At 47.1% G+C, this 23,204-nt stretch overlaps 1 protein-coding gene across 1 annotated transcript; it reads left to right on the forward strand.

The window, feature by feature from the left end:
- The first annotated feature begins 19,691 nt into the window (after positions 1 to 19,691).
- LOC115100435 (syncollin-like) lies at positions 19,692 to 20,600 on the forward strand. Its single transcript, XM_029618908.1, has one exon. It carries the CDS (start codon positions 19,742 to 19,744, stop codon positions 20,138 to 20,140), a length of 399 nt encoding a protein of 132 aa, XP_029474768.1. The 5' UTR covers positions 19,692 to 19,741; the 3' UTR covers positions 20,141 to 20,600.
- The last annotated feature ends 2,604 nt before the right edge of the window (positions 20,601 to 23,204 follow it).

The following is a 23,204-nucleotide window of genomic DNA, read 5'->3' on the forward strand; positions in this document are numbered from 1 at the left end:
TGGTGCCATTAGTAGTTCCCGATTCTGCCACCTGGAGATCAGCGCTGCAGGCACCAGAACGCATCTGTCGGAGACTGGATCCGGGTCGCTCGGCAGCTGCGCTCGCCACTCTCACGAACTTTGGGTGAGGGAGCCACGGGGGGGGGGGGGGGGGTGGTCCCTGCTCCAGTCCCCGAGGGTCACACACCGGCCTGGTTTTCAGGATGTTCGCAGTTCTTCATCGGACGTATTTGTAGACTCAAGTTCCTAGAACGGGGCTCATCAGTCTGATCGCCAGAGCTCTGTCAGCTCACGCCTGAACCAGGTAACTCTCTTGTCTCTAAGAGCTTACCTCAAGCTGAAGAAGTTCTCGCTTTCTATAAAGTACTTAGAAATGTCACAGTTGGATAGTGTTGGAATAATTACAAGACGAATTTTCAAAATATTAGGTGTGTAAAATTAAGCATGTAAGTGCTTAGGTATCCTTTCAACGCACGATTAGTATTTTGAAACGTTTAATATATACGCGTGGGGCGCTTGGAAGATGTGAAGGTGGGGACAAATCCCCGTGGACACGCTGTTTTTGTCTTTTCTTCTCACATGGCTATACTTGAGCTAAGTCGCTCCTGATTCCTGCCGAGTAGAGCCTGTGAGGATGGTGGTGCTGGTGGAACCCAGGTCCCGGGCACAGGATCGCTCACACTACAGGATGTGAACGATCCTGCTCACAATACAGTTCGTACTTTTGTACGACATCGGTAAACTTCGGGATGTAGCATCCAGCATTCCCTTGAAACACTGCAATAAATCTTCCACATGTTCTCACTGATGAAAGTTTAAAAGGAAAAGTTATTGACGCACTGGAGTTGAACGAGGAGCTACACGTGTTGACAATTAGATTACTGTAATTCGATGTTTTCGGGCCTGCCAGCGAAGGTGACAAGACCATTACAATTATGACAGAACTCAGCGGCCAGACTTTTGACAGGAACTGAAAGATCTGATCACATTACGCCAATATTGAAAGACCTTCATTGGTTGCCTGTTAAATACAGGGCCCAGCATAAAGTCCTATTGCTAATTCATAAAACCCTCTACAACGAAAAGATAGAATGGTTAACATCAACATTACATTTTCATACAAGATCAGCAGGTACAGGGATGTTACCCATCCCTTCTCCTAAAACTGCTCATTTAAATAATGTCAGAGAAAGGGATATTTCCTTCGCAGGGCCCCAGCTGTGGGACTCTCTACCCCAGGAACTAAGGATGGAATCAGACATTAACATTTTTAAAAAGGGCATTAAAACACGGCTATTCCAACAAGCCTTCCAAGAATTTTAACCTAAGGATTATATACCCCCTTTAATATAAATATTTAGTTAATTATATTATCTCTGCTCTTACTGTTCTGCTTCTAACTGTTAAAATTTTATGTTTAATTATTTTACTATTTTGTTTGTTTTTATTAGTTTATTATGAAACTTTGTATTTTCTTCTCTTCATTTAATTTTGGAAATGCAAATATTTGTAAATGAATATTTGTTCACTAATGTACACCGATGTGATATGTTCTCATGAAACTTTGGTATATAAAAATTAAATAATAATAATAATAACACATAGCGCCTACATAATACAATTTGTGCTAAAAATGGTTTAGTGTGCAAGTTGGTAAAAATGCAACCTGCACGGTAGATTGCGTCGTCTTGCCCCATCCGGGAGAAAGTAGCGCTGGACGTCAGCCGGCACCATTTTGAACTCCAGCAGTGGGTCCTGCTCTGTCCTCACCTGCTCCCCTTCTGATGGGCTAGGACTTGCCAGGGGGCAGGGAGGGAGCCTGGCATTAGTCAGGACCCGTGGCCCTTCACTTTGTGGACAGGGCGCCTGCAGGGACTGGGACCCCTTGATCTTTCAGCTGGAGGCGGGATGAAGGAAGGAAGGTCTACTCTATTGGGTAACCTCCGAGCTTTCATTCCATGTGGGGGCAGACCAAGTTCAGATGAAATCTCTCCTGTTAACCGGGCCCACAGCGAACGGGCTGGGGGGAGGGGACCCATAGGACTTTCCACGCATGGTAAACATTTAGGGGTAAATGATCCGAACCTGGCGAGCAGGTGCAGGAGCGGCCTTTGGGGTTTGTGATCTGTGGGGTTGCACAGGGCGGCAAGCAGCACGGGGCGGCGGGCAGGAGAAGAGCTAGGGGATCCCGCGCGGGTGCCGAAGTGTTGCTGACAGCTGCCGGCCTTCCCTCTCCCACCCGTGGTCCATGCCACTCTCCCTTTGTAGAGGGGGGGGGAGAGAGCGAGATGCCGCTGGCAGAAAGCACCGGGGCCAGACCGGGGCAGGAATGGAAGGGTAAGAGCAAGGCGGGGAGGATGGAAGAAGGGGGTAGGCGCAGGGATGGAAGACGAGAGCAAGGCTTCGGGTGACGGCAGGAGTGAAGCTGGCGGGGGGGCGGGCACCAGTTTCAGATTCTGTACCGGCTGCAGTTAGCCTGGCGCCGGCCCTGCCTGCGTGCAGACTCTGCGGATACTTTTTCTTTGATAATTCTCCAATGAAAATTTACTTCCCAAGGTTTGCATCTGCTTTCTCTGAGAGTAAGTTTTTTTCAATATAAAAACAATGCGCAGTTTTGTGTAATGAAAATCAGTCCTATTGTCCAATGCCCGGCCCCGCAGACAAGCGTACGCCCGCTGTTGACCCACACAGGGTGCTTTTACCCACCGGCAGTCTGGGCAAGGATCTCTGGGAAAAGGCTTTGAATATTCCTCTTCCAACCGCTGGTCCAAGGCAGCTCTTACGTTTTAACTCTTCGCTGCGCCCATGCGAGGCCCCTCTTCTGGTATCTCTCCAGGAAGGCAGGGGCCGCACTCGCTCCTGGGGCCAAGTCCGTGCACAGTCCTAGCAGCACCACAGCGGGGGAGGGGGGGGGGGGTTGGGTCTCCAAGGCTCAAGGTGCAGCAGGGTGAAGACTTGCAGTGGGAGAAAGCTGGGTGAATGCAGAGGCCAAATAAGCAGGCTCCAAACATAAGCTTTACTGCTGCACCTCTTTACCGTACACATTTAGTGTTTGTCTCCTTCCTGTCCTGCGCAGCCAGGGATGTGAGGCCCGGCCCATCCGGAAATTCCCCTTCAGCTGCTAAGCAAAACCTGCCACACAGATCTCTAACCCTGCCTGCACCCAGCAGCACACAGCGGTCTGCTCTCTTCCCCAGGTCTAAACCCAGGGTCAGCCAGGGGGCACAAGCCACACACTACTTTCCTGCAGCGTTGTGCTAATTTTAGGACAAACTCCTTAATGTCACGGAGGAGCGTGCTAGCGTTCATGATAAGGCCGTACTACATAGCACGCTATTTTTAGCATCTATGAATGTGCTGCAATGGGTATTCCCTATGCACAGCGCTGGCCCTGCAAAACACGGGCGAAATTTAAAACGGAAGCTATTCCCCTCCATGGCGCGGGGAAAAAAGGGAAACTGGATTCAGAGGACAAACAACTTGGGCCCCGACCTTTACAGACTGGGCTGCTGATACGCAGACATAAAGGAAAAAGCACAGGACTGCTTCTGCGGCCAAGTTTAAAAGCAAAGCAGGTCAAGCAGCGCTGTCTGAATTTTCAAAAACACTCCTCATCCAGTAAAAATGTTGCTTTGTATTATATAAGGCTTGGGGGTAATTTGCACAGAGCGGCAGTTCCTACCCTTAGAACGCATGGGTCTAACCTGCATGGAGCTGCAGTTTCTGCCCTTAACAGAAGGCACGGGGATATCCTGCACAGAGCGGCAGTTACTACCCTTAGCAGAAGGCATGGGGGTAACCTGTACAGAGCGGCAGTTACTACCCTTAACAGAAGGCTTGGGGGTAACCTGCACGGAGCGGCAGCTGCTACCCTTAACAGAAATATGGAGGTAACCTGCAGGGAGTGGCAGTTACTACCCTTAACAGAAGGCATGGGGGTATCCTGCAGGGAGTGGTAGTTACTGCCCTTAACAGTCTCATGGGGGTTACCTGCAGGGAGCGGCAGTTACTACCCTTAACAGTATCATGGGGGTAACCTACATAGAGCAGCAGTTATTTCCATAAGAAACTTGCTGGGCAAGAGATGGCCTATTTGGTCTTTTTCTGCCATCAATATGTAAAGACATTGAGAAAAATGACGAGAATAGCAAAGGAAGTATCACGACTGGAGGGGCAGGTGAGGAAAACCCTGGAACATGTACCTCCTGTGGAATTTGATCATCATTAAAGATATTTATCTGTGGAGCAAACACGAAGAGTGCGCGGGAGTCAAAGGCTCTCTCTGAGCACGTTCAGGACCCTCGCAGCTCTGCTGTACACCTACGGCGAGTCCTGTGCACATACTCCGAGCCAGCATCTTGAAAGTAATCACAAACTGCCTGCGCTGTAAAAAAAGCCGTTCTGCTGATGAATGCAGTCAATACGAAAAGAGTTTTATGTATCATTAATTCCCCCAGTGCTCAAAAAGAACTTTCTCTGACTCCAGATGATACGGCAATCACTCACAATTGCCAACACAATTATCTCCACTCAGCTGTGTAAAATAACAGCAGTCATATTTTTAGCTATTTACATTTTTAATGTTCAGAGCAAATGTAAAGCTATTGACTCGGGTTATGAGAAGGAAATGTCATATCGCAGAGGCCAAGATGGGTTTTCGCAGGCCTAGTAATGCCTTCACAGCGTGCCCAACCTTTTAAGACCTATTAAGCCCAGGTGCAAACCTCTCCACCGCTGAACGACCTAAGCCGTGAATGGAGAACAATTCGGAAAAAGGAGGGGGAAGGCTCGTCCCTTCTCAGGATCGATCCCGTGCAAAGAATAAGTAGCAGGAACAGAGCAGGACGGTGCTCCTGACATTTTCTGATCAGGCCTTTGCGACAAGCCGACCTTATCACCCTTAAAATCAAATAGAAGCCTCCGACATAAGCCAGGGTGCGTCTGAGCCCGTACAAAAAGAAAAAGGTTATGCTTGCAGTTGTGTTAGCACGATAGGGAGTTATTGTGTTAACCAGGCCCCCAGCACACGTCCTTAGTACCTCAGGGTGACTTCCAGCGGGGGTCACTTAGCCTCTTCAGTCGCGCGGATCCCTGGCGGCTGCGTGACGACGCATCACGCTGAAATGTTACAGCTGCGATCCCTCGAGTTCATTTTCAAAGGAGTTGCGGGCGTAAACTGAACATTATCGTGCATAAGTAGCTAGCACTCGCGTACACGCTATTTTGTAAACATCAGAAATCCGTGCCTATTTTCGATTTTGCGTGCGCGTTTACCTGAGCAGGAAAAGGAGCGTTCCAGGGCAGGGCCAGGAGGAGCACGCATAGCTTGCTATTTTATAAGATATTTACGTGAATTCATCAGGCCCCCAGGATCCCTTCCCCATGCAGTCCTCTCGGGGAGGAGGTGAAGGGCAGGGGAATCCGCTTCCCTTTTGGCGGTAACTTGCTTAAGGGGAGGATAAGAGGCATGGCTGGCAGACCAACCCAGCCTCTTTCTCCTTCCTCCCAAGGGTCGAGCTGCTCTGCTTCTGTTGCATTAAGCCACCCTCTCAGGACTGGGCAGATAACTATTAATGATTAGGCTGATTTTATGATTTGTTTTAATAATATGTGTGCACTCAGTAGGTGCATTTTGTTGTTTGCTTGTATTTATTATTGTGGCTATATTGTTATATGTATTTTGTCGCAGTTGGATTGTGGGGAGGATAGACATAGCGATAGAAGGTAAAGTTTGACTATTTGAGGATGATACTAAGATCTGCAATAGAGTGGACACGCCTGAAGGAACAGAGAGAATGAAAATGATTTTAAAAAGCTTGAAGAGAGGTCAAAGATTTGGCAGCTGGGATTCAATGGCAAGAAGTGCAGAGTCCTGCATCTGGGGTTGTTAAGTGCCACGCCATTTTTTATGATGCTTATGGCCAGGGAGACAAGAACACTTAGATTTTTATTGAAAGCATAATTTTTTATTGAACAATATAAGTATTCTTGGGAGATGCTGATGCCATGCCTCTGACAAACTGACTACCAGCATCTCATCGTGTACAGGAAGTGATCCTTCTTTTATAGATAACATACAATATTGTGGAAGATTCTAGAGTGCGTGACTGCCTTAGAGAATAATTTACATTGGTTGTCATGTCAACAGCATGAGAAGATCATCCCTAGATACCCCTAAGTATTTCTCCCAAGTGGGGCCCATTTACCATCACTCTCTAGATAGTCCTTTGTTCTGTTAGAATCTTGCTGGTCAGAGCAATTAACACATCTGAAGTTTGTGTTTACAGATACTCCTGAGAATGGTGCTTCTTATTGTGAAGGATAGCCTGAAGTTCCCGCCGTTGTCTTCTCCTTTTATGACCCTATAATTAGGCATCATAGGTGCAGCCAGCTTGACTGCCTGTTCAGATGTCCTAGGAATTTTGCAAGTCATTCTCAATAAGTCACTTAGAGTTCATACAGCTAAGGCAGGCTAAGAAAACTGAGGATTCTGGGTCATTTTCTTTTCTCCATGTTGGTTTTCTGTTCAGGCCCACTCATCATTGTGCGGTAATCCAAGAGAGCTTTATGTGATGGGGGGTGAAAGATTGATGTGTACGGATCAAGAGAGAGACCTTGATGGTGATAATATCTAGCGATCTGAAGATTGTGAAGCAATGTGACAAGGTGATAACTAAAGTTAAAAGAATGCTGGGCTTCTTAGCTGTGTATTTATTGAAACATCTGGGAACACCTGGATTAATTGACCACAAAAACTAAACCCTTTATTTTTAAAGTATTTTTGTAATACTAGATTTTTGTCTTGTTCCAAGCTAAAAGCTACAATCAAGATGGCTCTTAATTGAATATCATCTACTGAAGCCTCTAAAAAAGATGTTAAATTAGGGCTGTGATCTAACAACACAGCTAAGAAGAAAGCAATTCCTAGTTTTGAGACAGAGAGTGTTAGCCATAGGGGCTATATTCTTCCTCAAATTTCCTTATAGATGTTTGATTACATTTCAAAAGAATAAGTTTGTTTTTCTTGAACCAGCACATTTAGAAGAATTTCTTTCTGATAAAGGTGGTTGAGGGATTTGTAATGACTCTTGTTGGATAATGTTGTTGGTCATAAGTAAATAGCTCCGTATATTCATACTGATATATTGTTATGGTTATGAGGTGTTGGAGTGGATTCTTGGGTACTGCGGTGATGGCCACTCCCACGGGGAGGAGCCCCGTGAGGAACCACAGTACTGGGCTAGACTCTATACACGCAGACACAGAGAAGTTGTATTTATTGTACAGATCGATGGTACTGCCCGGGGAGCGGGCAGCAGTGACGGTAACCCAGTGAAGTAGTCCAGGGGTCCTCAGCAGAGGAGACCAGTCTCATACTCGAGTAGGTGATAGGCAGTGCAGCGTAGCAGGGACAGGTCCCGGATGTAGACACAGAGCGCTGAAGCTGAAGGTGAGACAGACTGAAAGGGTTAGTACTCGCTGAAGCAGAAAGCTGTATCGTTGAAGGTCCTGGCAGGCAGAAATTGTTCAGTGGCAGGCACCAGATTAGGGAGAGCAGGCCCTCGAGGAGCGAGTACCTGGTATCCCAAGATAGGTACTTGAAATAGAGAAGAAGGGCCCCCGAGGAGCGGATACCCAGGTTAGCGATGAATTACCCCAAAGGGCAGAGAGAGAGCCTCCTGCGGCTGCTGGGAAGCGGCAGAGCAGCTTAGACCGGAGGCAGTCCAATCCAATCCTTGCTAACTCGGTTTGTTAGCAAACGAAGGGCAGGCTAAATACCAGGATGTGATGATGTCACTCGGAGGGGACGCCCCCGAGGTTCCCGCCATGACATGGATAAAGACCCTAGGAGGCTCTCAGGAAAATCATGGCGAACACCGTCGCCTTTGTCCATCCGGGGACACTGGAGAGAGCGGCATGAAGACGCGGCAGCAGCAGCCATCTTCCCAAGGCTTGAGGAGAGAGAAGGAAGAAAGGTGAGGCACAGAGGGCAAAGCCGTCTGAGACCGACGGACGCGCCTTGTTTTTTGTTACCTAATGTTTAACCTCCCAGTAATGTGGACTTAAAAGTTGGAATTACATGTGGATATTTTTCTTCAGTAAGTTTGCCTGAAATTAATCTAATGTAATGTAACCCAAATTTTCTTATTTTCTTTTCTCGTTGAAAAATGTTTTAAGAAATTTAATAAAGTATAAATAAAATTTAAAAAAAAGAATGCTGGGCTGCACAGAGAGAGGAATAACCAGTAAGGAAAAGGAGGTGATAATGCCCTTGTACAGGTCCTTGGTGAGGCCTCACCTGGAGTACTCTGTTTAGTTCTGGAGACCTCTTCTCAAAAAGGGACAGAGACAGGATGGAGGCGGTCCAGAGAAGGGCAACAAAAATGGTGTGGGGTCTGCATGAGAAGACCTATGAGGAGAGGCTGAAGGATCTGAATATGTACAGCCTTGGAAGAGAGGAGGTGCAGGGGAGACGTGATGCAGACCTTCACATACCTGAAAGGTTTTAATGATATACAAATGTCAAACCATTTCCCTTGGAAATAAATCAATAGAACTAGGGGTCATGAAATGAAACTCCAGGGGGGACGACTCAGAACCAACGTCAGGAAATATTTCTTCATGGAGAGGGTGGTGGATGCTGGAATGCCCTTCCGGAGGAGGTGGTGAAGACAAAAGGTGAAAGATTTCAAAGGGGCACGGGATAAACACTGAGGATCCCTAAAGGCTGAAGGATGGGAATAAAGAAAAGAGCACATGGGGGTAACTTGCTGGTGTGGTGGTTACTGCCCTTAACCAATGAGCCTTTATGCTGTTGACGCAGCTCCATCAGTGCTCTCTGCTCTAACGGTAGAAGGGGAATTGGGTTCAGACGACAACGAACACAGACCCTGACTTTTACGGTCTGGGGCACTGATGCGCAGACACAAGGGAAAAAGCACAGGACTGCTTCTGCGGCCAGGTCCATAAGCAAAGCATGTCAGCACTGTCTGAATTTTCAAGAAGACTCATCACGCAGTAAAAATGTTGCTAGCGGGAAATTTTTTATGGGTCATCATAAGGCTTGGGAATAGCTGCCCGGAGCAGCAGTTGCCACTCTTAAGAGAAACATGGGGATAGCCCGCACGGTGCGGCAGATGCTATCACAGGAAGTTTGCTGGGCAGACTGGATGGACCAGTTGGCCCTTTTCTGCCATCATTACTGTGTTACTGTGACTCAGCCACTGGGACCAGGCCTTGAAAGCTTTCTGACTGCGAAGGGGGTGGAGTGGCAAAACCCTTCCACTTCCTTGCATGCGAGAAGGAGGGGAGCCAGGAGGAGGGAGGAGTGAGGGCTTCACCGTTCCCAACCTGTGCAGGCGCAAGAAACACCTGAGCGCTACAGATTTTGGCCCTGGCGGCGTCCGGCACTGCTTTTTCTGGCAGGAGAGCGCAGGCTCCCAGCTATCGGGTCCCTATCGGAAGCAACTCACCTCCAAAAAGTGAGTTCGGGCTCAGAAATGAGACTTGCAAACGTAGGTCATTATTATTATGTCTGCATCAGATTTTCAGCCTCTCCAAGTTACGCTGACTCTGCGGATTCTGCAGAGAGGAGAGAGGCTCAGGAGTCCTGCAAGCGTTATCTACGCTTTCTCAGCGTAACACAGGAGGGCAGCAGTGCTTGGTGAAACCCTGCAAAAAGGTTTCACCCGGCTGCCAAATTAAAATCTCTGGCAGGAAGTAAATCCCGGAGCGGGTGCAGGTGGCCGGCAGACGAACTGCTTCAAGTCTCCGCTAAAATGACTTTCCAACCACAAAAAACCCCACCAGGGACAGTAATTTCCGCATGTCCCTGTCATTCTTAGAACCGAATTACATCGGAGATAGTGATCCTGTTTTTGTCTCATATTTTGCAGACTTATCGGTTTCTGTAGCAATGAAAAGACAGGGATTCTTGTTTCAGTAACTCCTGCAGAGTTCACAGGGCTGCCCCCTCTTCCTGGCAGATCCTGCCCCTGCCTACCCTTTTCAGAGGTCCAAAAGGTCAGGGCAGGAGAGAGCAGCTGGCTCCCTCCTGCCCTGCTGTTGCCAAATTTCAGAACGGTGCCTGGGATCCTGATGACGCTGCTTGAATTAGGCACAGAGTGCAAGAACCAAAATCCGGTGCCCTCTTCTGAGCTTGGAAGCTGGTCCAAAAATTAGCCAACTCGCTCAAAGTCAAAAACCCCTGTTATTCTCGTCTTCCTCAAGACCCCTTCCAAGATTGGGAGGGTAAGGGTTCCTTTTGGAGAATCCTCTCAGTCTGTGAATGCTCACGCAGAACGTCTGTGCTTGAAAAATATCCCACGATTGCAGGTCGTGGGGCCTACAGGCATCCACCAAAAACTCCACTTCAAAACAGAATCGACCTCCAATCCAAAGCTACATCCATCCAGCTCGACCCTGTTTATACAGGGGAACTTGGACCAGTCCCAAAACAGGGGAAGGGCCTGCACCTGGGGAGGATCTGAAAATGCAAAAATGCACATGAAAACATGGAAAAAGGGTGATAAAGGTGGGACGCCACATAAATAATACTAAAGCAAGAAACTTAACCACCAGCAAACTGATCATAGGAAGGACTTTTTCACTCAGCGCACAATCAAGCTGGGGAGTTTGTTGCCAGAGGACGTGGTCAAGGCGACGAGCATAGCCGGGTTTAAAAGAGGTTTGGACAGGTTCCTGGAGGGAAAGTCTGTATCACATTCAGGCCGATACAGTAAAGTGCGCTCAGGCCGAGCGCACCGTTAGCTCCCGTTTGGACGCGCATTTTTGACGTGCTATTTTTATACAGTAAGGGGTAATAGCACGTGGAAAACGCGTGGCCAACCCCCCCGAATCATGTAAATGCATATTGATGGGCCTATTAGTTATTCCCACACGATCCAGAAAGTAAAATGTGCAGCTAAGACGCACATTTTACTCTCAGAAATTAACTCCTGTCAAAGGTAGGAGTTAATTTCGGCTGGCACCGGGAAAATGTACAGAAAAGCAGAAAAAACTGCTTTTCTGTATACCCTCCGACTTAATATCAAGGCGATATTAAGTTGGAGGACCCAAAAATAAATTTTAAAAAATCTGCCCGCGGCTCGCGGGTTGGAAGACGGACGCACAATTTTGCCAGCGTCCGGTTTCCCAACCCGTGGCTGTCAGCGGGTTCGACAACCGATGCCGGTAAAATTGAGTTCGCTGTCAAACCCGCTGACAGCCGCCGCTTCTAGGGTCCCTGGCGCCTCCTTTTTACCGCGGGTCCTAATTTGCATACCTTTCCTTAGTGAATCGCGCGCCCAGGAGAGTGACCTGGGCACATGTCGGGAGAGCAGGCGCTCGCCAGCTCTCCCGGGCAGTTTACTGTATTGGCCCGGAGAGGAAAGAGAGCTACTGCTGTCCTGGCAGTAGAGTAAGAAGGGATACTAACCGTAGATCTGCCAGGTACTTGTGAAACTAATTGGCCACTGCAGGAGACAGGATGCTGGGCTCAATGGACCTTGATGTGATCCATCTTGGCATGTCTTAGTTATATTCTTATGTTCTTGTATAAGTCAGTGCTTCTGACTGTGGCAAGTTCTCCTACCCGCCAGCCTGCAGCTTAACTTGCAAACAAACGTTTTAATAGGTAGTAAAAACCTTGGGAAAATGCTTATAGAGGGCTGTGAACACAGCCCTTGTCCGGGTCAGCGTAACGCAAGGTCTCAGGATCACAGATATTTCATTACGCTCAGCGTTGCCTTTATTCCCTCAGCTGCCCTCCCGACAAGACTGTGCGGCATCACAGCCGATGATCGCCCTCTTTTGGTTTGTGCACCTCTGGATCTCACCCCCGCACTATGTACTGCTCCCTCAGATTTCTGAGACCCAAATGGATGAATCTACACTTTTTTTGCACAGAATCTTAAAAGCTAAGCACTCGACCCCTCCTTAGATTACTTTGCATTCTGTCTACTCCCTCGGAGGTCTATCCTGTTGCAGATCTAATTGTCACCCACAAAAAAGGCAAACTTTTCCTTCTGATCCCTCTGCAATATCGCTCACAAAGATATTGAACAGAATCAGACCCAGGTCTGGTCCATGGGATACGTCACGGATTACTCCTCTTTCCTCAGGATGAATTCCATTTACCAACACCTTCTGTCGACCATCACTCAGCCAGCTCCTAATCCAGCCCGCCACCTTAGGACCTACCCCAAGTCTGCTCAGTTTATTTATCAGCCTTCTGTGTGGGCAGGGATCGGAAACTCTGCTGAAACCCAAGTACACTACATCCAGTCTATACCCCAAATTTAATTCTCTAGTCACCCAGTCAAAGAGATTGATCAGGTTTGTGTGACCCGACCATGCTGCTGAGATCCTGCCGGATACTTCACTATCCTTTCCATTGATTTACCCACCGCTCTGTGATATCCAACCTGCTCACTATTACAAAACCCACCCTTCTCCAGTTCCTACTCCCTTTTTCCAAAAAGCGACTGAACAGACCCCTCAGTGGACCCTCCAGAACATCTCTCTTCGACTCAGTGACATAGCAGGGGGTGGGGGGAGCAGATGGCACAGTCACCTGGGGCCTAAGCCTAGAGAGGGACCATACAGGGTCGGATTTAGGTCACTAGTGTCTATTATATTACTCCTTCCACTTGTTTGTACTTCCTCCTTGATCTTTTGAAAAAGTCAAGCTGTACATTTAAAAAACAAACGAACAAAATATTACTTATTCATTTATATCGTGCATGTGTGTGTGAGAGAAAGAGAGAGAGACAATCTGACACTCTCTCTATAAATATATATCTCCCACTGAAAGTGCCCCTCTCACAGTGCAACGCCTTTAAAATCTACCTGTGGATCTGTAGATGTAAGAGAGGTTCAGGAGTAATGGAATGAATTAAATATCACATCTACAATTTTTTGCTGGAAACACAGGAGGGCAGCAGTGCTTAGTGAAACAGTGGCAGAAAGCTGACTGCCAAATCAAAATCTCACCCAGGAAGAGAATTCTGAAACGGGTACCCGGCGGCAGGAAAAACGAGCTGCAGGTCACTAGGCAGAACCTGGCCTCATTCTGCCCTTTCAGGCACACGGAAAGAGAGTGGTGAGCGATATCTTCCCAAAACGGATACTGATAAAATGCACATCTCTGGGAGGACAGGGTGTGCATGTAAATGGTTTCCCTGCTCCGGCGAGACCCCCGGGAATGCCTCGCTCAGGCACACACAAACGTTCACATGAACTTCCTTTTGCATCAGCTTTTGCTCGTTCAACCCCCTGGGCAATTTTCAAAGGCTGGTTTACACGCTTAAATCCGGGGTCTTCCTTTCTCCTTCTCCTCTTGTGCACGCACCCCCTCCCCCTCCCACCCAAATTCCTCATCTCTCTGCTTTCACTTTATCTCCTTTCTCCCTCAGCCTGATCCTTGGTCCTCTCTCCCACCCCTTAAACTCCAGTCCTCCCTCTCTTCCCTTCCCCGCCTCATAAAATTAAGTTGCTAGTGCCTTGTATGTATTGTTTTTCCACGCTTTTTAAAAACCTGTAAATTCGCCATAGATCCTGAATTATTTTGTAATCTTCCAAGCTTTTTTTTTTTTTTTTAATATTCATGCGCAACATCCTAAAATGACCAATCCACGGGAATACCCACGAATGATGGCTTTCATAGATATAACCGTCCCTGCCAGAAACGTGAACAAAGCCCCTATCACTTCCTTCCCTCGGCCCTAACTTGGTCCCAACCTCTCTGCCTGAAAAGGGGATCCCCAGTGTAACCCCATCTCCTGGTAACCACTTAACACCGACGGGGCCATGAAAGCATTTCTAGTTCTCCTGGGGCTGGCTCGGGTTTTTAGTTTTCCCTTACACAGACTCCTTCACCTGGGGCTGGATTCTTTTACTGACGGGGGGAAGACGGCTCCTCCAGGGGGGTGGCACTGTTTCTCTTCCCTGGGAGATGGATCGCCTTTTCTCTCCCTCTGATGGATGTGAGTGTCAAGCAAATGACGCAGGAGACTCTGGGTGAGCGTCCAGAAATGTTACTGAAGGTGTTCTCTGAATGGTAATTGTCACAGTTCACGTCAGTTCTTACTCTCTGTATCTGTGCAAGGGCCTCTCTGTCTCTTCCAGAGCGAGGGACACCCACACCATCCAGGGCTTGGATAAATGAAATTCCCAAGTGGGCAAAAAATATCTCTCTCTCTCTCCGGGGTGAAGACTCCAAGTGGGAGTTAATCAGCTTTAGTCTTACTCATAGTTCTCCAAGGTCTCTCTCATTCTCTCTTAACTTATTGAATCCCACGTCAGAAGGGATCCACTTGGGAACGGGCAGCTCTCGATGTTCCTCAGGCAGGGTAGGAAGAGAGGCAGAAAACCTCTTCCTCCAGATCTTTTAACCAAAATCTCTGTTTCCCAAACTTACCCAAAACACCAGAAGGTCACCACCATACCTCTGTCCTCCAGGAGGTTGCAGAGGGGTTAGGTCCTCCCTATCCTGGGCCCCCCAGGGAGAGGTTTCCCCGTGACTTCCCTTCAGGCAAGCACCCAGGGGTCTCGCGGGCTTCCTGCCAAGAAAAATCTTCAAATTCCCCCAAAACGACCCAAAAGCCTACCAAGCAGCCAATGAGTGGCCTGCAAGGCACCTTCCCGACCTTCCCCAGGAACTGCAGCCAAGTGAAATCAATCAAGGGCTAAGCTCCAGTTCTTCCTCCTAACTCCCCTAATCAAACTGTACTGCCCCCAGCCTCTCAGGAGAGAGCCCCTTTCATTTCCCACGAGAGGGACGGCCATCCTAGTGCCTTCAAAGAAGGGGCTGTAAGAAATGGCACCTCCCCTCATTACTAAGCTCACTGTCCCTAAGCTAAGGGCACTAATGGTAATGAATGCAAAGGTTTCTCTTTCCCTCACTCCCTCTCTGTCCTCCCTGAGTCCTCTCTCCCGCACCATCCTCTTCTCTTCCAAGTCCTACCTATTCCCCTTCGTCCTCCCCTTGAAGTCATATCCCCCTCCTCTTCCTCAAACATTGTCAGATTTATATCTCATGCACCCCTAAGCATCCCTCCTCACCCCACAACTTCCTTTCCCCCTTTCCCTCCTGCTGGCAGGTGGAGAGCATCCTACATCTGACCCCTCTGCTGGCTTCAATCTGATGTCTGAACATGTGGTGCCAGCGAGACCTGTGAAACAATGGGGACCCTGTGGTTGAAACATCTGCAGGAAACTGGCAGCAGGGAGGAGGGAGAGTGAGGCTCATGCTGGTAGAGATCCCATGGGGACCTGCTCTAAGAGATGGCCTTAGTGCCATTAGAGAAGTAGTAGAAGAGCATTACATTTTGGCATAGCGCCCCCTCCTGGAGGTTGTTGCAGTGCTAGGCTCCTGGCATTAATATGGGGTTTAGGGTTAAAGTTTGAAGGACAGGGATAATTTTTGTTAGTTCCCCTATCTCTGCTCTGAGTGGGACTAGGAAGGGAGAAAATCACATTTTCTGACTCCCCGCCAGTGGCTGGATTGTGGCATCTCTGTCTTTTGAGTATTTTTGGAGTTGGTGAAGTTTTGTGCCTGCCCTTCCTAGCCAGGAGAGGAGTGCGGAAAGAAAAGGATTTTGTTTTCCCTGCTGGGTGACTTTTGGGATCTGAGAAGAGAGCTGAGAACGTGAAGGGGTGCATCACAGGCCTCCCCTGCACCATTGCAATTTGTGTGTGACCATGCTTGAAGACTTTTCTCTTTAGGATGGCTTTTGGTGAAGCGTGTACTTAGCACCGGACTAACTGTACTTATTTTTCATCTGTGTTATATTTCCTTGATTTCTATAATTGTTTTTATTCATTCTTCCATGAACTCTATATTTTGTTGAGTCTCCTTGTTTTAATCTGTTTTATGTAGTTCTTATGTATGCTTTTTCTTTATTACTGTTTTATGTTTTTATTGGTTGTTTTGGTCATTTATTTATTTTATGCTGTTTTATTATGAATGTTTTTATATAATCCACTTTGAACCGTGGAATATAGATTTTATAAATAAATAAAGCACGAATGATTACCTGAACATTCGACATCTATTAAAAACATGGTCTTTTAACCAGGAGAAATCCATGACAACTAGTGGCAACTAGAGTAAGACCTGAGTAACATTTTAACCTTACCATCTAATAAATGAGAAAAAAAAGGCTTCAATACAGCATGAAACGCAGGGAGTAAATAAGGGAGAGTTTATGCAAATATCATGGCGATATTAAGTCGGAGGTCCCGAAAGTTTAAAATAATAAAAAAATTTAAAATCGGCCCATGGCTCACGGCTTGAAAACCGGACGCTCAAATTTGCCGGTGTCCGGTTTCCGAGCCTGTGGCTGTCAGCGGGTTTGAGAACCGACGCTGGCAAAATTGAGCGTCGGCTGTCAAACTCGCCGACAGCTGCCGCTCCTGTCCAAAAAGAGGCGCTAGGGACGCGCTAGTGTCCCTAGCGCCTCTTTTTACCGCCGGCCCTAATTTGAATAAATTATTTTTCAGAATCGCGCGCACAGGAGAACGGGCGCTTGCCCGCTCTCCCGCAATTTTTACTGTATCGGCCTGTGAGTGAGGCTAAACAAGTTTAAGATTGCAAACCTACAGCAGTTCACAGGCATGAGAAGCTGATTTCCGATCCCTGCTTCCTTGAGCTGGTTGGTAGTATTACAAGTTAGAAATCCCAGGAAAGATAAGGAAATTCCCTGATAACACTCACCTGGATAAAAGATATTACGTGCAATCACCAGATTCACAGTCCATAAAGGATGGGACGCAGATTGTACTGCTTCTCACCCTCTGGGGGGCAAAGAGGACATCCGGGCAAGGAATGTGCTGGAGACCTGGAAACTTCCACGCTGGGAAAAGAACCCATCTGACGAAGCCTCCAGCAGCCACCCAGAAACCGTACAGAGAAAGCGTACAGAGCGCTGCTCAGGGGCTTCACCCCAGGAACGAAATAATAATTCAACATTAAAAAAAAAGAGCACTGGAAAGATTTTGTCTAATTGAAAAATGTGTTCTTAGAACTGGAGGCGGAGGTTGTGTTTCAGCTATAGGAAAATGCACTGAGGTTACCCTGGAAGAAAGACAGTGCTATGCCACGCGCCTGGGGAGATTAACCTTGCTATTTTGCTATTTTGGATCATTTGAAAACAAGGGGCTTGGTGTCACTGCACCGAGGACCGCGAGAGAAACGCTGTTGGAGACGAATCATTATGAGAATGTCCCTGTTACAGGCCTTTGCTATTTATCTTGCCTCCGAGGAGCTGGAATTGCTGGGCTATCGAGTCAGGGGAGCCGGCGGACCAAAGTCATTCCCGGAATGGAAAGGCTGACATTTGCTGAATGAAGGCACTCAGGGAAGCTTGTTAAAAATCCCATTATCAGCCGGCCTTCTCTTTACCTGCCTCTCAAACCGCAGAGAGAGAAATAAGCGCCTGTGCCTGTGAACCAGTCCCAGGACTGCAAAAATGCTTCTGGGAGAAGGGTTGTAAGGCGCAGGGATTAAAGGCTTCCTACCGAAATACTGTGACTTCTTTACTCTCAGTGACACAGTAACAATACACGAGGACAGAAAAAGACCACATCGGTCTACTCAGTCTGCCCGGTTATTCTGTCCTCGCTTCGAAGGATAAATCCCAGCTGCCAGTCACAGAATGTGACTGCCTGCAAAATTTCTCCTTATCCAATTCCTCCTCAGTATTTCAGCATCTTGGATAGAAAAGCATACAAGATACCCGCCTTTGCCGTGCTGAACCCCAAGGCTCTGTAATAATCCAGGTAGCCAGCAGTGCTAGTGTGGCTATTGCCTGAACATCCAGCCTCCAATATACCTGGCGCAGCCTGCTAGATGGACCCAGCTGCTGCTGTCTGCTCTATCATCACGGTGCGATCTAAACACCTGAACATTGCTAGCTAGCTAGCCTCCCAGGTCCCCTGTGCAGCCTGCTAGACAGAGCCAGTGACGGGGCACCCCCGTTTCCACTGGCACTTCTAGCTATTACCGAATGTGCCGCTTGCCAGACAGTCCCAGCTGCTAGTGCATGACAGCCACGTAGGGGGTGCCTGCGTTACCACTAGGAACGCTAACGTTTCATGGTCACCACCTTCCCATAGGTTCCGGCAGGGCCGACACTCACCGATGAACTGGTAAATTATAAAGTTGCTAGGCTGTGCCTTTCCGCTGTTTCCACTTTTAGCAACTAAGAATCTTTTTGTGCTTACCCCACGCCTTCTTAAACTGTTACTTTTTCACCTGCTACCACCCACCTCGGGAAGTCAACTCCATGCATCCACCAAGTTTTCCATGAAAAAAAAAAAAGAATTCTCTCCTCAGTTTAGCCTCTCGGAGCCTCATCTCACGCTCCCCTTGTTGCACAGCTTCCTTTCCCTTGAAACAAATTTGCTTCTTGAGCACTAGTAATAGCTTTCAGATATTTAAATGTCTTTATGGTATCCTCTCCTCTAAGTCTCTTCCCGTTTTGGCAGGCATTCTCTGGACCGCGCCTCACTTTTATCTATGTCCTTCTGGAGGTAGGATCTCCAGAACTGAACACAATATCTGAGGTGAGATTTCACTCAACCACCTGTTCAACAGCAAAATTGAACATAAGAACATAAGAAAATGCCATACTGGGTCAGACCAAGGGTCCATCAAGCCCAGCATCCTGTTTCCAACAGTGGCCAATCCAGGCCATAAGAACCTGGCAAGTACCCAAAAACTAAGTCTATTCCATGTAACCATTGCTAATGGCAGTGGCTATTCTCTAAGTGAACTTAATAGCAGGTAATGGACTTCTCCTCCAAATCCAAACAGTCTAACTTCAGTTAGTCAGCCTGAGTGACTCACTGCTCCCTTGATTAACAAATGTTGGTCCCTATTCAAACCCAATCACACTTCCTCAACACCTTTCCAAGGTGAGTAACTGAGCTGAACTATTCAACTTTTTTACTTTGGTATATACTGCTCCTAGCTTATTTCTAGCTTCTGGCTACTTTTTTGTCGGGGGGGGGGGGGGGGGGGGGGGGGGGGTTTGTGTGTTGTTTTTTTTTCAATACAATGCACTCAGTTAGTATTAAATACAAACACTCAGCTCTTTAAAAGTCTGGAGAACACTCAGTTCTGCAGACTTTTAAAAATAAACACACTATCTACTGCTACCTTATTGACTATTTAAAAATGCAAACAGTCTAACTTGTTTATTCACTGCCTTTCTGACTATTAAAGGCACAAACACACAAAATAATATTCCCAAATAGTTAACTTTGCCCCAATACTTTTAAAAAAGTCAATGTCCCAAGCAAAAACTTATGATTCCTTTCAGCCACCAGCAAGGTGATCCTCTCCTCTCAGTGTTTCCACTGGAATGTGGGTTACTGAGCTCTTTCCTTCTAATTTCTAATGTGCTTCTAAGGTAAATTAGTGCAAAACAATCCCTTAGGAGATGTACACTTCAGTTAGATTTCCTGCGTGACCTTTTAGTTAGATTTCCTGAGTGACTCACTGCTGTGCTGATTAACAAAGAATAGCACCTATTCACAAACACACAATCTTCACACTTAGTCAGCCTGAGTGACTCACTGCTCCCTTGATTAACAAATCAAACATTAGTTAAGAGTTAAAGATTTCCACAGGGTACACAAAGGGACCGATTGCTGCCTGGCTGCACCCTATAAATAGGGCAGCTGCCTCCAGCACAGCCACTTCATTTTGCCTCCACAGAGCAGAACTACCACAGAAATGCGGCCGATTCAGGTCTCCTTCCTTCTCTCCCTCGCTCTGGCCACGGCGCTGGCCCAGTGCCCCCAGCCCAACGAAATCAAGGATGCGGAGGGCAACAAAGTGTGCGCCCGTATGTTCGAGGACAGCAGCGCCTACTACGACCAGTGCTGCGGCGGGGCCTTTTTGGACGCCCAGAACGGGGACGACATGCCCTACATGCCCCTGAAGTGGAGCAACCGCATCTCCTCGCTGGTGGTGGCGACCCGCTGCGAGCTCACCGTCTGGTCCAAGCAGCCCAAGCACGGAAACATGCGCAAGTTTAACGCCGGCATCGTCTACCGCCTGAAGGATGTGAAGAAGGGGCTCTTCGGGACCTGGAATAACGCCATTTTATCTTATTACTGTAAGTGCAATTAAAAAAAGAGTGGGGAGTGGTGAAGCAGAAGCGGAAGACAAAGCAACGGGAGGAGAGGAGACGGCGGAAAAGATCAGCTCACTCCTCCGATCCTCTGGCAGCCCTCTGCTTGTGCAAACCTTTTTTTTTTTTCCTCCTCATGCTTTCAGGCTGCAAAATGCTTGCAGTCTGCTATCCGACCCCCATTGCCATTTTAAACCACCAGCATCATTCAGTCTGAACAGAGAACAAAACAAAAAAAAAACCACCTGGATAAAATAGAACAATGTGGAAAGAAATTGGAAAGGTTAGAAGCCAGCCCTGCTTGCGTCTTTCTTCAAAGAAATGAAGCTGCCATCATCCTCTTGTGTTCACTGTGTCTGAAAACATAATACTGGCACCAGCTTTGCTCTTTTCCTCTGCTCTGCTACGGGTGTGCCTACTGTTTCCCTTCCTTGCACTTCAATAAAACCATACCGCCAACCTTCCTTTTATTTCTTTTAACTTGAACTAAGTGCTAAGATGGCAGTTTAGAATGAATTCTGTTCCTTAAAGTCTGGATGCTTCCTCTTTTCTAGGACTGATACCCCCCTCCTTATTTTTATTTATTTTTTTATTTAAAAACTTTTCTATACCGTCGTTTAGTAATGCACCATCACAACGGTTTACAATTAGGCACGAAAAAAGTTTGGTTTGGTTTATAAATTGTCCAGAGGCTGCCGAAAAATTTTTCGGTTACATGTTTCAATAATATACTGTATATGGAAAGTGGATTGGGATTTCCATTTATATGATTAATAAGATAATCATATATGTTCTATACTGTCCTTCTCTTAATTTAATACTTAATTATGATGAAAATAATAAAGTAAGCAATTACGCTTGTGGGTGACTTTCAGCTGTGTGTAGGTGTTCTTATTCATCGACCTCACTGTGAAAGGCTTTTTTGAAGAGCCATGTTTTTCAACTTTTTTTGAAGAGTTTTAAATCTTTCATTAGTTTAATTCGAGTGGTAATGCGTTCCATAATATTGGCCCCGCTCTCTCTCTAACTTGGGTCAGTTTTGCGGTTTTGACCGAGGGTATGGTTAGTAGAGCTTTATTGGCCGATCAAACTCTAGCATCCCTCCAGGTCAGCATCTTATAACGAAAGACAGCAGATAGAAACCAAAATGCTACATCTAGTCTGCCCAGCAAGTTGTTATTTTTGGGAGGGGGAGGGGGGTAGTAGCAACTGCCGCTGAGTGCAAGCTACCCCCAAGCCTTCTGTTAAGGGGGTAACTGCTGCTCTGTGCAGGCCACCCCCCAGCAGAAACATAAACTTTAGATGCAACAGAAGTTACCCCATTTGTTCATTCCCATTCTCTAGCCAGCAGGCATCCTGAGTTTGTCCCACACCTTTCTGATTTCTTGTCACACTGTTTCCCAGCCATGAAATCATCGGATATAATCACCCCAAGGTCTCTTTCCTGCTCTGCAGACATCAGTGTCTCATCCCTTACCATGTACTGTTCATTTGTATTTCTGCAGCCAAAATTGAAGTCGGCATTTTTGCACTGACACTTATAAGCTGCTAATCATCACTCTTCACTTCTCATTCCATCTATTCCCTCAGATGTATCTGCTACGATGCAATATCGGGACAGAACGTAGACAGGTAGCTTGTGGCACCAATAACGTAACTAATAACTTCACCCGACAGTAAATTGACCGCACTTTCTCAAACAAACCTATGCATTGCAGCTTCAGCTGTGATTTCCCTGAAGAAGGAATAAAAGAGTAACTTCGAATCATTGCAGTGTCGGAACAAGCGAGCATCGCTGCAGTGTGGACAACTTGTTTAAAGATAAGTGCACTTTGTATAGCCGTTAGGGGAATACATTAAATATTATAGACTTCATATGAACATTCAAGAAGAACGTGACCTATGATTAAAAAGCCCCAGCGCTTGAAAAGGCTCAAACAAGCCACGAGTTGTAAGGGTGCTGTATGATGGTCACTCATTCTACATTCACATAAACATAAAGATAGCATGAGCCTATTTATATAGCGGAATATTTTTATAAAGTCATGATGCAGAGTTTAGCATCAGCCACAAAAAGACACATTTTTCCTCCTAATCCTTCTGCGATATGACTCATAAAGAAATTGAGCACAATTGGCCTTAGGACCGATCCTCGAGACATTCCATTGATCTCATTTTAGGTATCCATCATATGTAGGAGGTCACTTCAAAAGTATTCCCTGATTTTGGAATATCAAATTATTATCACTAATAATGCATCACAATTTTTAAAAGAAATAATTCATTTAGGACTTCAGGAAGCAATTTCCAAAGGGATTCTCTCCAAGTTCATGGGTGTTTACAAGGGGGGAAAGCCCCTTTGCACACAGTTCTCCCACAAGTGTAGGGGCAAGGAGCAGCTCTGGGAGGAGGGCACCTGAGCCATCTCAGTCAAGCCCGTGTGAGGGGTTTATTTGTAACTCCTTGCTTGTACTTCCCAGTGGGTACCGACTCATTTTTAAAGAGGAAACGCTGTGGTTCTCACAATTACGACATGGAGCAAGACTCAAAACATCACTATTCGTCTGTGTTTCTATCCTTGGCCTCAGAATCCACTCAGGCTTTTCACAATGGAAGATGCATGAGATGTGTTTACATGCAGACGGGTTAGTGCATGCAAATATGCATCATTCATTGTGGATTTCCTGCAGACCAGACGGGTCCCAAAGACCGTGCGGAGAACCAGTGCCATAAATGCTGCAGCTATGCAGATCCAGATTCCTATTAAGGCGGACTAGCCTATGCCCATAAATAAATGTATAAATACCAACTAAGGGCTGGACTCAGGTCCTTGGCTTTAGGCCCTAGAAGGGGATTATCTAAGGCTGCGGTGCAGCCTCGGGTTTCTCAGGACGAGCGGATAATCCCAGTCCCACCAGCCCCAAATGAAAAAGACCTGCCTCTCCAGGCCCTTCCCAGTTCCCCCGGAAGTAGCGGGCGGGCGAAGCCACCGCCAGAACCCCGCCCCTCCGTTCCTGAGTCCTGATTGGCACGAGGGACTTGTCAATCAAGGGAGAAGCGTCG

This window comes from Rhinatrema bivittatum, chromosome 10 (assembly GCF_901001135.1).
Source record: "Rhinatrema bivittatum chromosome 10, aRhiBiv1.1, whole genome shotgun sequence".
Classification (NCBI taxonomy): domain Eukaryota; kingdom Metazoa; phylum Chordata; class Amphibia; order Gymnophiona; family Rhinatrematidae; genus Rhinatrema; species Rhinatrema bivittatum.

Coding starts and splice junctions, on each gene's coding strand:
- LOC115100435 (XM_029618908.1), top strand. CDS start 19,742: ATGCGGCCGATTCAGGTCTCCTTCCTTCTCTCCCTCGCTCTGGCCACG.